At 41.9% G+C, this 16,180-nt stretch overlaps 2 protein-coding genes and 1 long non-coding RNA gene across 4 annotated transcripts in view; 1 reads left to right on the top strand and 2 right to left on the bottom strand.

Annotated features, from left to right (window-relative positions):
* recql5 (RecQ helicase-like 5) overlaps positions 1 to 9,060 on the bottom strand; it is a 12,754-nt gene extending 3,694 nt beyond the window's left edge. Inside the window, exons 1-11 of the mRNA XM_035655747.1 lie at positions 8,964 to 9,060; positions 8,637 to 8,758; positions 8,011 to 8,532; positions 6,744 to 6,840; positions 6,541 to 6,652; positions 6,304 to 6,466; positions 6,129 to 6,211; positions 1,803 to 2,021; positions 1,596 to 1,692; positions 494 to 530; positions 347 to 405 (exon numbers count right to left, since the gene is read on the bottom strand). Of these exons, the coding sequence (XP_035511640.1) occupies positions 347 to 405; positions 494 to 530; positions 1,596 to 1,692; positions 1,803 to 2,021; positions 6,129 to 6,211; positions 6,304 to 6,466; positions 6,541 to 6,652; positions 6,744 to 6,840; positions 8,011 to 8,532; positions 8,637 to 8,758; positions 8,964 to 9,060 (1,608 nt within the window). The remainder of the gene's footprint in view (positions 1 to 346; positions 406 to 493; positions 531 to 1,595; positions 1,693 to 1,802; positions 2,022 to 6,128; positions 6,212 to 6,303; positions 6,467 to 6,540; positions 6,653 to 6,743; positions 6,841 to 8,010; positions 8,533 to 8,636; positions 8,759 to 8,963) is intronic.
* LOC118323701 lies at positions 2,663 to 6,003 on the top strand. The gene is made up of 3 exons (XR_004796506.1): positions 2,663 to 3,244; positions 5,038 to 5,156; positions 5,240 to 6,003. It is a non-coding gene; the product is annotated as an uncharacterized LOC118323701 (long non-coding RNA).
* Positions 9,061 to 10,170: 1,110 nt separating the features above from the next.
* si:ch211-120g10.1 (butyrophilin subfamily 3 member A3) lies at positions 10,171 to 15,001 on the bottom strand. 2 transcript variants are annotated; one of them, XM_035655749.1, is made up of 10 exons: positions 14,845 to 15,001; positions 13,563 to 13,645; positions 13,046 to 13,144; positions 12,785 to 12,886; positions 12,568 to 12,702; positions 12,339 to 12,476; positions 12,178 to 12,229; positions 12,062 to 12,088; positions 11,188 to 11,214; positions 10,171 to 11,099 (listed from the first exon to the last, which is right to left on the bottom strand). In XM_035655749.1, the coding sequence occupies exons 2-10, from the start codon at positions 13,620 to 13,622 to the stop codon at positions 10,543 to 10,545; spliced, it is 1,197 nt and encodes a 398-aa protein (XP_035511642.1). In that variant the 5' UTR covers positions 13,623 to 13,645; positions 14,845 to 15,001; the 3' UTR covers positions 10,171 to 10,542. The 2 variants fall into 2 exon arrangements, with proteins under 2 accessions (XP_035511642.1, XP_035511643.1); XM_035655750.1 differs by having other exon boundaries at positions 12,568 to 12,699.
* Between the last annotated feature and the right edge of the window lie 1,179 nt (positions 15,002 to 16,180).

Below are 16,180 nucleotides of genomic sequence, written 5' to 3'. Positions count from 1 at the left end.
TGCATTACCAAGAAATATCTTCACATCTTTGTATATTTTGTTCAATAAAACTGTGCCAGTGTGTCCGACATAATGAGCTGCTGAAGATTCAGATACTAAAGCTGCACATTCGGCTCATAATGCCCATTTTTACTAGATTATATATACTATATACTATATTGTTCTCACTTACGTACTGTAATACAGTAGGCAGTATTTGATTTTGCTTTAATGAGCTGTTGTTTACATCGGTGGTGTCACTTTACAGCCTCCCTTCACATCTCATAACACATGAGTCATTGAATTCCTGCGGACGTGTTAATGAGTGCAGCACATATGAGGAATGTGCCCGAGTGCTGTGCTCTACCTTCACAGTGAGCCTGGGGATCCTCTGGCTGCTGGCCTCTCTGAGTGGGCAGTCAGCGTCTACACAGCAGGACACAGCGGTTATATGACAGTACAGATGTGCCTGGATAGCCATTCAGAATTCATAGAGTTCTTCTATTGGTATTACCTGGAGGAACAAAGTCTTCCCTCGGACCCTCAGTTCCCTAAAGAAACATGAGCACAGGCAGAGGTTAATTCTCAGATATTCACCAGCACAAACTGACACACTGGTGCACTTCCTTAACCTCTGCAGCATATAGCCATGCTATTCAATATCCACATCCACACTTAACCCCAACACCGCCAGATGAACTGGATTGGATTTATCTTTTGTGAGGCGACCCCGTGGTGTAGGGGTTAAGACCACGAACAGCAACATCAAGGTTTGAGCTCAGCTACAGCTCGTTGTTGTAACTCCCTCCCCTTTATTTCCCACCATCTGTCTACCGGCACTATCCAATGAGGACTGCCTGGGTCCAGACCTTTGAATCCACCCAGTTCACAGAGTTGACTGGAAATAAGGTGTAACGGATTGACAAGGCCATATTTTGACATATTTCAAGCCTATATTAGCATTTGATTACCAACATATGTTTTTATTGGGTGGAATATCACTTTAACCTGGTAGATCACTTATGTGGACAGATCTATCTGTATATCTGTAATTCTGTCATCATGATTTGAACATACTGTGATTTTATTTGTTGGTCTTTTCTGTACACACTACATCTATTGCATGTCCGGCTCTTCCTGAGGTTTCTTCTATTTTTCCCCTAATCGAGGGTCCAATGTTTCACACATTGTAAAGCCCCCTGAGGCAGCTTGTGATTTGTGATATATGTTCTGAATGGTAGGGGTTCAGGGTGACAATGGCCTCCTTTTCCATCGCCACATGTCCTAGTCTCTTACTTGTTGTTGTGTGTATTTGTTTAAATCATTTAACAATCGTGGCATTCCTGCTTTTATTGATGTTGTAAACTGTACAAGCTTCTCTCGGACCCACTGAGGAATAGTTTTGCTTCAATGTTGCGTCAATTCCAGCAAACATGTGGGAGCGATTTACCACAATCCTCACTTACAGAGGCCTCAACAGCCCCGTACCTTCCTGCTGCCAACAGCTGGCGAACAGATGTACAAAAGACACAACAAAAACACTGAAGTTGTTTTTCTAGTTGTAGAAAATGTACATTTCTAATAAGAGGTTGTGTGCATTAAATGTTATACTTTACCTTCCGCATGTTCATCTGCTTCTTGAATAAGTCAGAAAAGTCCTTTTTCCTCTTTGTGCCATCATCCTCACTACTACCCCCGTCCACTTCATCATACCTGCAAGGTGAGGATGTCAGCGTCAATCGACAGGTTTGCTTTACAAAACAAAAGCGAACCCAAGAGGGACAAATCAAACATTTCAGAGAGTGGCACTAAAGTTGTCCTGCCTTTCAAAGCCATAGCCCTTCCTTCCTCCTTCATAGAGACCCGGCTGGAAACCGAACGGTCCCGTGGGCCCTTTCCCCTGAGCTTCAGTCTTTGTGCTGAGTGCAGTCGCCTTCTCCAGCTGGGCTCGTACAGCTTTAGGGTTACGACAGAAGTCGCAGGCGCCTGCACAGTTGGGTGTCTTGTCCCCAAAGAACTTGGAGATGGTGGCATGACGACAACTGGTGGGGGAAACAAAGAGACACAGTTAATTAAAAACTACATGCAAGGCCAGTGTTACAGCTCCTGCAAGTTGGAGCAACATTAGCAAATAGATGCGAGACAGTCTGACGTTTGTTACATCCTAGAGTCTGAATTTAAAAGGCCAAGGCGGAGGATGTTTTTGAGCACACGGCAAACATCTCTCCGTCATACACAGACCATTTAGAGCATTATTGATCTATTAGCTATTGTGTAACCATCACACACTACTATGATCGATGTTGCTGTTATGAAATAAGCCAAACAGGGGTCCATTATCACAGGAAATGAAACTATATAAAACTAAAACTAAAGCCATTAGCCTTATTACAGTACATATTCATGGACTAATAATAAGAATGCAGTAGAGAAAATGAAATCTTGATTTCTAATAAGTCTTATTTTCCTACAATTTAAACACATTTGAAGCTGACTTTTTTATTTATTTAAAATATATATATATATTATATTAAAATATAAGTCCCAGATGTGAAGGTTTCCACTTTTTAAACAAAACACATCCTCACACTTATGTATCAGATCCAGTGTTATGTAACGGCTAATATTCACACACACACTCTGTTCGGGGAACCAACCCGAGCCATTAGACGAGCCACTTCAACGACATACCAACTACCTAGCTGGAAATGGAAAAGCTGCCTGCACAGCCATGAAAGCGAGAGCAGCAGTTTCACCAAAGGAGGTGGGGATAGACTGAGTGGCACACAAAGACTCTGTGAGGCAACAGTCACTCCCAGGGAGGACTGCTAAAGAGAAAACAGCCTTGGAGGCAGACAAACTAAAGCACAGCAGATAACTACAGTGTCACTACCAAAAAGCAAGAGAAGAAGAGAAGAGCAACAAAGATTAAGAGGAGACAGAAGAGCAGTGAATGGGGTTTGTTTGTCTCACTTTTCTTCCCCTCCACGTGCAGACAATCATCAGTACCTGAGGAATTATCCCTCCTAACCTTAATCTGGACCTGACTGCTAATCTCTGTCTGAGGACTCCTCCTCTGGATGCCCAACTGCACGTTTCAGCAGCAAACTGACAAGTAAAGACACTCAGTGATGAATGTGTCATTTCTTCCCTGAAGGAGTTACCTGCCATCTCCTCATCAACCTGTCTGCTTACTTCTGTTCTGTAATTTTTCAGTCAGTCTGGGCTGGGCTGAGTGTGTGAAAACAACAAAAGGCTCTCACAAGTAAGTGCCTTTCACTGCGTGTGTGTGTCTGTGCCAGTGCCGTCCGAGAGGCACACAACCTGAGAAATACTTCAGATAGAGAAGAATGTGAGGAATGTGTTAAAAAATACTTACTGAAGACGTTAAACTTGCCCGCTTTAAAACAAGGAGGTAAAATTCTGCCGTTTTTTTATTGTATTTTTAAAAGCTGGGTGTCTGAGGCGTTTCCCACTGTTTGAACACTATCTGTAAATGATAATGCTCGTGATTAAACCTAACAAAGAGTCAAAGGGACAATGGGAAAACTCAATCAGGGTTATCTGCCACACTAGCTAAATAACTTGTTATGTTTCTAAAGTGTTGACCAGCTCTGGTTTGGTATCTGCGTGTTCTTAAAATCTCTAACTGCACTTCAAAAAGCTCTTTCATGGGAATTCTGCTGCAGTAAAAGTGGCTGTAGCATGAAAACATTGTAGTAGCACTCTGCTGCCAGTATACTAGGTATGTAGTACTACTGTATACAGCAGCCCTGCAATAAATCTTAGCTTCATAAAGGTTATAATATTCAACTTATGTTTTAACTATTGTATAGGGGTGCTGATTCAGATGTTATTAGGACACAATGGAGAAATTGAACTTATTTACAGAGCAATGCAGTGCAGTACAATAGCCTGACTACTTTTTGGACCAAATCACATTAAAAGTCAGTTATCTTTAGCCCAAAACTAAACACACGCGCCTACCAGCACCTCTAAGGATCGATAAGTAACACGTTATATCTCGTTTGTTTAAGTATAAAAACTATTTGCACTTTTGCAGTGGCTAATGTGACAGACTATTTCTTGGCTGGGACCAGGTGGCAGGTCCAGGAGGTTTCTGTTCCCAGCCAATAATAATCAGAATTGTCGTTTCTATGCTTTGGTTTTTGTACCAGTTGAACACACGAGATATCATTTTATTTAGTGAGTTTTAGAGGTTCTGGTACAGAGCCAGGCTAGTTGTTTCCATTATTTTATGCTAAGCTAACCAGCTACTGGCTCCAGCTACAAATCAGTGGTATCAATCTACTCATCTAACTCTCGACAAGAAATGATGAAGCGTATTTTCCCAAATGTTGAGCATTAACAAAGTAATGAACCATATTCCATTATACAGTGTTTGTGTTATTTCATAATGTTTCATAATGCAATCTAATATTTCATAAACCAGCTAAGAGCTGAACCGTCACACCCAGTGCCATGTATTTACTGTAGAGCACAATAACACAGTCAACAGTAAATCATGTATAACTCGACACTGGAACGCCACCCATTAAAAACACATTATAGTCTATAAACATTAAAACACAATGAGACAGCTGTCAGGGGAGCCTTCTGTTCAACAGCTGAACACAGAGGAGGACCCTGTTTTTCTTCTTTTGGTTCTTTTAGCCTGACAGATAACCTGTTGAGTTATGCTGCACCACCCCCTGTATCATTACCCTGGTAAACAGATTCCCTTTCAGACTCACTCTTGACTAAAAAAAAAAAACACATGATTTACTGATCTGTGCACTTCGTTGCTGCCTTTCTTTCGCACTGTAATCCTCCCACTGTCTCTTAAATAAAGGGAACCACAGATTGAGAAACTGTTCAACAGAATTTTATCATGCTCATAAATTAAAAAAAAAAAGATACGTGTCAACACAACAGCTATGTCGTAACAAGCAACAGGAGTTACATCCTGACACTAAACAAAGGCAAATAAATGAGATACTATGTAAACCAAACTCGAGCATGACTTAAAATGCCTCCACCTCGTTTCTGCCCCACTAGGATGGACCCCAGAGAAGAGACGCTGGACCTCCTGAACAAGATATGGGTCAAGCTGCAGGGTCTTCCCAACGCCACCCCTGTAGAGCTGGGCGCTTTCTTCGTCCTCCTAACCTTCATCTGTGAGTCTAACTATCATTTCTAATGTCTGCGTTTCTTAAAGCGTGAGCCGGTCATGATGCTGTTTTTATTTGCCCTCCCACAGTGGTGGTCGTACTCATGATAGTGCTGAGCTGCGTGACTTGCTGCTGCTGCTGTCGCACCTCAAAGACGAAGGGCCAGAATATCTGAGTGAATGCTTCTCCGCACAAGGACATCCAACAGGACACGCTGAAAAAAGCGTCCTCAAGAGTCATGGTCATGTAATTAACAGACAGACATTTGAGAAATTTCAGTGAGCAATGAAGCGTCCGACAGGGCGTGTTCAGTGGCACAAGAGGAGCCCAGCCCTTCAACAACAAAGCACCTGACAAACACAGAGAAGGATGTCCTGACTGGCTGCCAAACCCACCTGCTAAAGCAGCCAGGCTTTCAGGAGAGGCTACATTCTTCCGGGCATCCCTGCACCTTACAGGACAACAACGCCTCTGATTTGAGGAAAAGGCAGCACCAACCCAAAGTTTCTTTAATAAAAGCGGAATATGAGCTATAAAAGTGTGTAGAATAATTTAAGTTGCAGCACATCAACAGCGAGTTACACAGAGAGATGTGAAGAGGAAAGCCAAATTAGTTTGTTAGTGTATTTCTAAACATACCTGTGTCATTATTAAGGAATGAGAATTAGCATTCAGACTTTGTTAGTTAGGTGAGATGCTCCTAAGGGGGAGCGGTGTTCCTGAACGCTTCACAACAAAGCCTAAAAGACAGATCAAGTCTGCCCCCTGCTGTACACAAACTGACATGGACTGTGATTTTATTTTGAAAAGCCTAGTATGCATGTAATGAAAGTTATGTTTCCTGTATAAAACTGCATATTATATGCGTGCAAAGGGTGAAGACATTATGTAATGATGTGATACCATGACTCTACACTTTAACTGTATGCAATAAACTAAGTGAGTTGCCTGTAAGTGTGCAGTGAACAGTCTACTTACGATTCTTGCACACAGAACGACACCATGGCTTCAAAGTCTGTAATGGCTGCTTTATCGGTCTCCTTCGCAGAGCCGCGTTTTTCCTGTTGACAAAAGTTCACAAAATGGTCTCAAACCTCTGAAAAAATGCTGGGTTTTACTTATTTATAGTAGTTCCTCACATTATTGCGCTGACCTGTTTGCGGCCAACCTCCTGGCGGATGAGAAAGTTCATTTGCTCCCTGTCTCTCGGGGAGTAGTATGTGCGACAGGATGAGGGCAGCCCGTCTCTCCCAGCTCGCCCAGACTCTTGGTAATAACTGGCCAGGGACTTTGCCAGGTTCCAATGAGCTACAAATCTGCGGGATAAACAAGAGCATTAGCACAACAAACTTTACTGTAGCCAATACAAAACTATACAGCAAAACCTCACCTGACATTGGCCTTGTCTACTCCCATACCAAAGCTGATGGTGGCTACAATAACCAGCACCTTCCCCTGCATCCACTCATTCTGGACCTCTGTGCGATCTCCTCCCTTAAGACCTACAGTATAAAAGCAGAATTCAGAAGTATTTGAGTCAAAGTATGTTTTTGTTTTCTAGTCCTACACCTACATGGAGGAAAAACGTCTAACCTGCATGATAAGCCTTGGCCAAGACTCCAAGCTTGGTCAGCTGGTAAGCCACAGTTTCACAGCCTTCCCTGGTCCGACAGTACACAATCCCACAACCCTGTTCACAAATATTACATACAGTAGGTTAAAGAAACCAGCGCTCTTGTGCTCGTATTCAAGGGAAGATATATCTGCTAATATGGTCTAATCACAGGTCGGTATCAGCCTACATGCTGATACACTACACTTTATGAAACATTAAATGTTCAATTCAATTATTATAACTCAAACTGACAACACAACCCACACATAACGTGCATGCCCAACACTACCCTTTAGGACTATCCCCACTTGTGTTTTTTGTTTTTGTTTTGTTCCTCTTTGCCTTCCTGCTTTCTTTTAAGTTTGTGCATTTTATCCATGTCCTCATGTCCCTGTATTTCTGTTGTTGTTTTGTGAATTCTTTGGTTTTGTAAATACTGTTATCCACTTGTGTTAAATAAAAATATATATTTAACAAAATGTATTCAAAAATTCTAATATTGATATTTGAAAAGTTTGTTGGAAAATGTTTCTTAATGATCTTAAACATCCGGCATTATACCCAATCAACCGTCATACACACCAATATGGACACAAACTGGCAGATGTTGGTGTGAACTGTAAACTATTTTATTGTTCTACTGTAAAATGCCCGGCCTCCAGCACGTATATCTTTGTCACAACTTTTAGAGTTGAATGTGAATTTTAACATTGATTTGATTTCAAAATCATATTAAATCTACTCCTATCCTTTATCATAGGCTAATAAGACTCTGTAGCACAGAAATAAAACAGCCTTCATATTTTGTACATACACGAGAGCACCGAAAAGTTCACTTTTGAACTGTAAAATGTCCGGCTTAGTAGACGCCGTACATTACAGTACATGCTGCATCATAAAGGCTGAGAGGCTTTAAACTCAAATATAAATATCATATTGTCCTGGCTCCAGTAAACATCTATTTTTAAAAGGTGTTTGTTGTTTATTTTGCTCAAACCCGCAAACTTTAAAGGGTCTTTTCTTGCATAAGGGAACACTGAGAATAGTGTAACAGTGTTTTTGTTTCTATTCTTACGAGCTGTTCTTTGCCTACCGCTCCAACGTCATTTTGATTGATTGATTAAAATTAAAAAAAAAACAGAAACATAGATGAATGAGGACGAGCTGCTGGTGATCTGTTATTCAGAGAAAATAAACAATTCCACATAAAAAATCCCATCTCTTCACAGAGTCAAGTCTACCAACCTGTCCATCAGACCCGCTGTCCAGTCCCAGCGCCTTCTTAATGAAGGCATGGAGGTGGACGTAGGGGTCTGGCAGCAGCTCCCTGAAGATCACATCATAGTGCAAGTTACTGCGGAAGACAGGTGAAACAAAAGACAGCGGCGAGCGCAGTCTCAGGGACTCAACAATGTCCTCTTGTACATTCTTGGGTGCTGTCGCTGTCAGGGCCAAACAGGGGACCCCGGGGATGCGAGCACGCAGCACACCCAGTTTGAGGTAGTCCGGCCTGAAATCGTGTCCCCACTGGGACACGCAGTGAGCCTCGTCCACAGCCAGGTAGGACAGCAGGCCGCGGGAGCACAGGTCAGTCAGGCAGGGCTGGAAGGAAGGCGAGGCCACCATCTCCGGAGTGATGTAGAGCATCTTCAGCTTGGGGCTGCCGCTCCCCAAGTCAGCCAGGATCAGACGGCGCTCGCCTGCTGGGAGTTTGGAGTTGATGGAGCAGGCAGGGATGTTCAGACTCTTCAGGCGGTCCACTTGGTCCTGGGGAGACACACAGTAAAGGATTAACGAACAACTGAGACCGCACGCCAGATCTTACGTGTGTTTGAATGGTGTGCATTGGAGCAGCGCAATCAGAGACTGACCTGAATGAGAGCGATCAGCGGGGATATAACCAAAGTAATACCTTCAGCCATAAGTGCAGGCAGCTGGTAGCACAGGGACTTTCCTGCTCCAGTAGGCATGCACACAAACACATCCCTGTCACCTGCAGGAGGACAACAGCAGTCACCTCAGAGCATTAGACACCAGACATTACTCTCTTCCTCTCTCTCAGCACTGGAGACATCAGTACAGTACAACAGCCTCGCATTTGAACAGAAATATAAACGTGCCTGTGGCTACGAAACTAGCTGCCGTTAGCTGACTGAGCACAGAGACAAAGTGACAGACAGACACACAGACAGGCTCACCTCTGAGGACCGCTCTGACAACATCTTCCTGTAGTTTACACCTGAAGGTATCGAACCCAAAGTGGGTTTTTAAAGCTTGGTTTAAAGTTGTTGTCATCGTACGTGTGTCGGTGAAGAACTCATATAAACCTATCTGGCGGTGTCGCACACCGATGGCGTCATTGCCGTCGCGAAAATCTGAAAATAAAGTTTCTTAAAAATAAATCTGTGTTTGCTGACTCCCTGTGATTTATTAATGCGCTATATTTACCTTTTTATTTCTTTGTTATTATATTTCATTATATGTCATTTTTATTTTGTGTTTTTTGTGTTTGTGTGTTAGCGCTCTCTGATTGGTTCGGCTGCTGCACATATATGGCCAAAAGTATATGGACACCCCTGTCAGACCCTCTACTCAACTAAAAGTAATAATAAGAGTGGTGGAAGAAGTATTCAGATTTTTTACTTAAGTAAAACTACACAAATATAAGCATCAAACTTACTTACTTACTTAAATAAAAGTACTTATTAAGCAGAATATATGTATATTTTATGGTGGGATATAATTATTGATGCATTACTGTGTTCATCACTTTAATGCTGCATCTGGTGTGGCTAATTTGAATTACTTTATATACTGATGAGCAGCTTAATCTATGATAATTTATAACATATGTTATTATAAGATTAAATAGTTTTAATCTTTTTACACACTTTCCTTGCAATTTCAGCTTGAAATATTTGCTATGTTTGGAATCTAAGAACTCTACTAGAATTGAAAATCAGATTCTCTGCATTTGAAACACCTTTGGTTGAGCCTCTGGTGGGTTCATAAGACTTTAAAATATCAATTACTAGGTCTACTTAGGCTCAGGTGCTGTTTCTGTCCATGCTCTGTGGGTAAGTGGTTTCTTTAAGTGTGCTCAAAATATTTCATAACCACAGCACAGACAGGAGAGACATGAAAGGCTAAAGAGGAATGGCAAAGAGAGAGAAACAAGAGAAAAGATGGCTGACACCAGAAACGTATCTACCCGAGATACTGTGACCTATCACGGACTGGGTTTGATTACATACCACACACTTCAACTCTCAGGTCAGATTACTCTTTCTGACTAAAGATTCATCTATTTTGTTCTGTGCATGCCACAGAATGATTCATGTTTTTGTGATATATATATAGCACCCATTATGTAATGTGTAGTGTAGAAATAAACAGGCCAAAAAGTAAGACATGGATTTGGTTTATTTATTATTCACATGAACGCATTCTTACTGCAGGGTTAATATTGCACAGTACATTACATTAATACAATATGTTTCCTCTCAAATATATGAAAATACATCATGTATGTGAGCAAACAGCAGCACTATAGATATATAGTGAGGAAGTGGTTGCAACGATCACATTAAAGCAGCAGCAGCAGCAGCAGCAGCAGTAGTATAGAGCGTGGTCACATAGTGGAGCTATTTAATAGCACAATGATGGTCTGTTATATCAGGATCTCGGATTCCTCCCAATGATTATTATATAACCTGATTTGTTAGACTTTATTAGGATATCTGCTGGAATTTAAAGGAATTTTTACCAGAAGGAGACTCAACCCCAGATGCAGGGTGAGGGGCACAGACATTGGGTTTTAGCTGCGGGAGACTTAATCACCAGATCCTTGATGATCTCCACTGTACCAAACAAGGGGAACAGCTTCTCAGTGAAGCTCTCGTTGTAGGTGTAAATGTGCAAGTGTTTGTCCACGTCATAGAAGGACAGCTGGCCGTGGTCGTAGTCAAGGTAGATGCCCACCTTGCGGGGGATGAGGCCCGGCGGCAGGGCGGTGAAGGGCACCGTCAGTGCCTTCAGCTCAGTGCCCCTCTCCAGCCTCAAGGTCAGGTAACCCGTATCCGTGTTCAGGGACTTGAAGCCTTTCCTCAGGGCCGCCTCCCTGGCCACGCCCAGCCGCCAGTCCCGTTCACCCACCTCCACCTCCCAGTAGTGGCGGCCAGAACCGAAGCCCTCCACCCCAACAGCGCACCACCAGCCATCAAAGCGTTGGTGGTAGTTGGGAACATCCTTTCTCTCAAAGCCACAGCGCATCTTCTTCTCGTCGGTGATGAGTAGATCAGGGTTGGCCGTGTCCTGATCCAGAGTCACCTCCACTAGAGGGAAGCGTTGAGAGGTTTAAATCACCAGACAGGCTCAGTTAAGATTATACTGACTGATAACTTGATAAAGTGAATGCTGTACCTGCAGCATCTGAGATCCATTCCCACACTGCAAAAAAAGGGAGGACTTGAAATGTCTGTCTGATGTTACACAGTCAGAGAGCTATGTTGTCAGTTTGGAGATACAGGCTGTATCATCAGTATTATAGATATTGTGATGATGAGAAAGTTGAAGGAATGTTGGATTGAAAGCTCCCAAAACTTTAATTGATGTAATGTTTTGACCTACAAACAAAAGATGAGTTTCAAAAAAAAAAAGTTCAAAATTTAGTAAAAAAACACACATACTGTCTTAAAGAAAGCACTGTAGCACAAACAGTAGTCTATATGTGATACATAGGCATAAACAGGACATGTATCATCTCTAAATTATTTGCATTTGGGTTTTTTTTAACTTGTATGTTGCCAAAAAGACACTTTTAAAAAGAAAATATGTATCACATGTGTTCTGAATAAACTACAGTCCTTTCATTAGGACATTACGTGATTTTTCTATGTAGAGTAAACATGTAAATATGGGTGTTATTTTGTATCAGTTGCAGGAAGATTGTCATTCTATTACATGCATAGCTGTAGATAAGTCAGTCTACACTGTGTTTAAGGAGTCTAATTGCTTCTATAATCCAGATTTGCCGCAAAGTATGAAACGCTGCATCAATTAAAATTTTGGCAGATTGAAAACTTCAGCATCTTTCGTTTTCTTTGTATGCTGCTATCCTGCACCTGTACCCAACTGGACCCAGAATATAGTTAAATATATTTTTGCCAAAGGAATGATGGTCCCAACAAGCAGCATTGGGTCGTTAAGAATGGCAAGCAGTCAGAATTTAACTTGAAACCAGTGAAGCTGGTTGTATGTAATGATTTTAAATATCCTAACATACAGTTCAGCTCACCTGGTTGAGGAATGTAGGATATGGCACCTGAAAGGAGATAATAACAGACGCATAAAGAAATGAAAGTCTCCAGTTTTACAATAAAATTCAACTTGATTCATTACTGATTTACAAACCAATCTTCTGAGTCTTTTGCTTCCACATGAGCCACTGCTGGGGTATGGTGTCCTGCAAGGACACACCAAGCAGGTTTGGATTATGAACTGCACAATAAACTGATGAACTGCAGATAACACACAAGGTGTTCTGTGAACTGTTACATGGACTTTTCCTCTACCTTATCTGGGCGCTGCACCATTAAAGTCCACATCACCAGCTCCATAGCAGTCACCAGATTGGGCGCACGGCCCCAACGCCAGGCTGACTGCAGGTCATCCAGAACCTTTGCCACAGGTTCACCAGGCCACACACTTTGCTGCAGGATGAATAAAATATGTCTATTGAGTATATATTGTTTGAAGGAAGAGAGTAAGGTGAACAGGAAATGTTATTTGTACATTTCCCACCTCAGGCTGAGCTCTCAGGTCCTTGATCCAGTTGAGGATCACAGTTTTGGCCTCCATCAGGTCCTGCTCGTTAATCATATCAGGGTGTTTGACCTCATCCACCTCAGGCCAGCCATCCGTCTGCATGGGCCTCTTCTGCACACAGAAACACACAAACCTTTAGTAATACACCCTTCTGTCCCTATACTCTCTTCTGGAAATGTTCTAAGATAAGCACCTTGCTCTCTAACATGGAGGCCCATTGTAGGATGAAGGCCTTGCAGAGGGAGGTAGGCCAGGTATCATCCAGGTTCCAGATGTGCTCCAGGACTGCTGACCTCTGCAGTGGCAAACAGAGAGGGAAATATGGGGTTGGTGATATAAGACCCTCATGGTCTACTGGTCCGTTATTTATGAGGACAAAGGAAAAGGGTGGTTTGTAACTATTAATGATTGTCTATGGCCAAGATAATTTCTGGTTTAATGAGTTAATTCTTACCTGGCACACTCGGCTGAGATCTCTAGCCATGTCCACAAGGAACAGTTGATCCTCATCCAGAGGCTCCCTCTTCTCCTTCTTTGCTCTCTTGTGTGATTCCTGCAAGAAAATGTAAAGATTAAAGCATTTTCTGGGGGGAAACTGGAAATTGAAAAGCTCTCAGCAAGAAAAAAGACATTTGGACGGCATTAGCGCTGCTTTACAACTGCCTCTGTGAGTAATAAGGTCAGACTGAAAAGGAGGTGGTCACTCAGTCTGATCAAAATGCACATCGTGGCTCTGTTTCTGTCAGCAGAAAATAAAGACACCCCTCCCTTCCAGGCTCCCTGCCTCGATTCATCTCCCAAAAAACTCCATGCATACAGTAGCTCTCGCTTGTTAAATTCTAACCAGGAAAGCAGAAATGCGTGCAGTCACATGGTGCTAAAAAAACGTTGTCATGTCAACTGTCTACTTAAGTATGAAGGTGACCCAAAAAAACAAAAGGTTTGCACATTCAACACACAAAACTTGATACCTTTATCTTGGCCGTTAAGGTTTTGGCCGGCTCCACCATGAAGTGGAAACACTGCATCATCTTGGCAGGTGTGTAATAGAGTCCTGCAGTAAATAATACAAAAACATGTTAGTTTAGAGAATTGCATGTTGATTTATTTCTTAATTTGTGAGCCAAAACCCCACTGTTTGTTCTTGTTAGCAGCGTTGACAGCTCGACAGAGGACGCTACAAGTTACACGGTTTTATCTACGATTAGGCCGATAAAACATCACAACTTGTACTGTTACATCAAAGGACACATCTTTGCAAACTGGAACACTGCTGATGTTTACTTCTTAAACACTGTTAAGTCATGCAAATCATTCCACTTGTGATGGAAAGTGCATTCAGAAAACACAACACCTGAGTGTGATCACAACAGCTTATTAAAAGCGAGGGATGCTGTGTCCTCTGCTTTGGCACGAATCACTAAACATATAAAGTTGATCAGGTTAAATAATCTCTGGTGAGACGTGACGGTCCAACAGGAAGGTTTGCAGGAGGTCATATCAGAGTGATGATTAACTGGAGCAGAATTGAGCACTAAAAGCAGGCGGGCTGAAACGTGACTGGCCCTGCACACTCCCAGAGCCACAGCAATGCCTCAGCTGCTGTCTGACTATGTCCTTGGTTAGTCTCTCGTTCTCTTTCTGTCTTCCTGGTTTACTCTCTATGCACCTCTCACTTCCTCTCCATCGTCATCTGCAGCAATATGTGTGAGCTCAGTGTCTTTTTGGCACTGAAGCAGTCAGGACAACCAGTTTGAACAGGTTTTCATGCTGACCCAGACTCAGGATGATGCGGGTGAATTACCTTGCATTAGTACAACGTATACAGTAATGCTGATTCATATTAAGCTGAAGGCAATAAATGAAATCAAATGTTTGCATGTGTAAGTGGACAGATATTGGAGGAGCAGAGACTGAAAACAAGCTAAAGGTCATTTGAAAAAGAAATGCTCCAATAGACAGGCTTATTCATGTCGTGGGAAAACATGACCAAGCAGTTTTTGCGACCCAGTTGGAGGCCAGCTGATGACTGCGCAAGAGGTAAACACAGACCTGCGGTGTGACTTTGCGGCAAATCTGGATGATAGAAGCTTAGTTAGAGTCTTTATGCACGGTGCAAACGGATTTATCTACAGCTCTGCGTGTAACAGAATCACATAACTTATACATTTGTGCTGGTTATATCATGTAACTCATCCCTGCAGTGCGTCCTGCACAGCAACGCAAAAAACATACGGTTGATCATCAGCCTACCTTTGTCTTCAGAGGTTGGGTTGATCAAGTTGTCTTCTTCCTTTCTGGCGTTAAAAGCGAGCAGCCGCCCAGTGAGGAAAGTGTTTGGTCTGCGTGCTGCAGTGTCTGACCTTGTTTACACACCAGACTGACTGTCGGCTGGTTCGGGCAGCTTCGGGTTTTTCCGTCAGTGACGAACGAGATTCTGCGGTGGACAAAGCGCGCGGCCATGTTGGTAAGGTCGTTATGATGCTGACACAGGTTTAAAGGGGAAATCTCACCCACAGTAGATTTTTATATAACAGTGGTTTCTGTCTGTAAACATAGATTCTTAACAGTGGGTGAAAGTAACTAAGTGCATTTACTGAGGTACTTGAGTGTTTCCATTTTCTCCTACTTTAAACTTCTACACCAGTAATTTACATTTCACAGGGAAATATTGTACTTTTTAACCCACTGCATTCGTTTGAAAGCTTTAATTACTAGTTACTTTGTAGATTGTATGTACAAAACAAACACACAAATAAAATGATTTATGTTTTTATTAGTTTATGAACGCATTGCGACAAGTTCAATCTCGGCCAGATATAAGGGCCCTTCTGCCGGGTTGGAGCCACTTGCGTGTTCTAACTTCATTCTTTATCTTTTTTTCAAGACTGTATCTATCTATATCTATAACTATGCAAAATGCTTCATTGTCAATCTCAGGCCGTTTTATTTATTTTTTACAAGGTGTCTAAATGGAGGATATGCATTTTTTTCATAACCACAAAAGCGGGAAAAAAAGATTCACGTAGCTTTAATTAGGGTCGAGGGGCAGGTATTTCTCAGCATATTAATTAAGAAAGTATGAGAACAAAGAATAAAGCCTTTTAAGTCCTAGATTTTTTTTTTCTGTCTTTTACACACACACACACACACACACACACACACACAGTCTACACACACATATACTGTATAGCCATGAAAATATAACAACAGTCTATTACTATGTGGCACTAAAGTTGTTTGTAACTGCTGATCTTTGAGACTGAATTTTAGCATTTTTCAGAAAATACATGAAATGGAGCCACATGAAAGAAAATAGCACCTTCAGGTGGTTAACAAAAATATAAAGAATATAAAGAAAAACATGATAACATCTAAGAAATAATTGAGGTAACAGGACTTTACACTGAGATTGACATTCGCAGTCACAATAGGATCAGAAATACAGTAAATTGAGTGAGTTATTTACTTTTGGCTTTCAGAAGACTCAAAAAACTGGGGATATGAGTAAAATGTGTATTTTAACTAACATGTTATGAATTTCCGATGAAAAATTGTATTTTCTGTCTAAACTGGAAGTCACACAATA

Source organism: Morone saxatilis, unplaced genomic scaffold, assembly GCF_004916995.1.
Source record: "Morone saxatilis isolate NCDOM2014 unplaced genomic scaffold, NCSU_SB_2.0 Contig14, whole genome shotgun sequence".
Lineage (NCBI taxonomy): Eukaryota > Metazoa > Chordata > Actinopteri > Moronidae > Morone > Morone saxatilis.
Note: the sequence above shows the minus strand (reverse complement) of the source record. Positions and strands in the feature narration are given on the sequence as shown.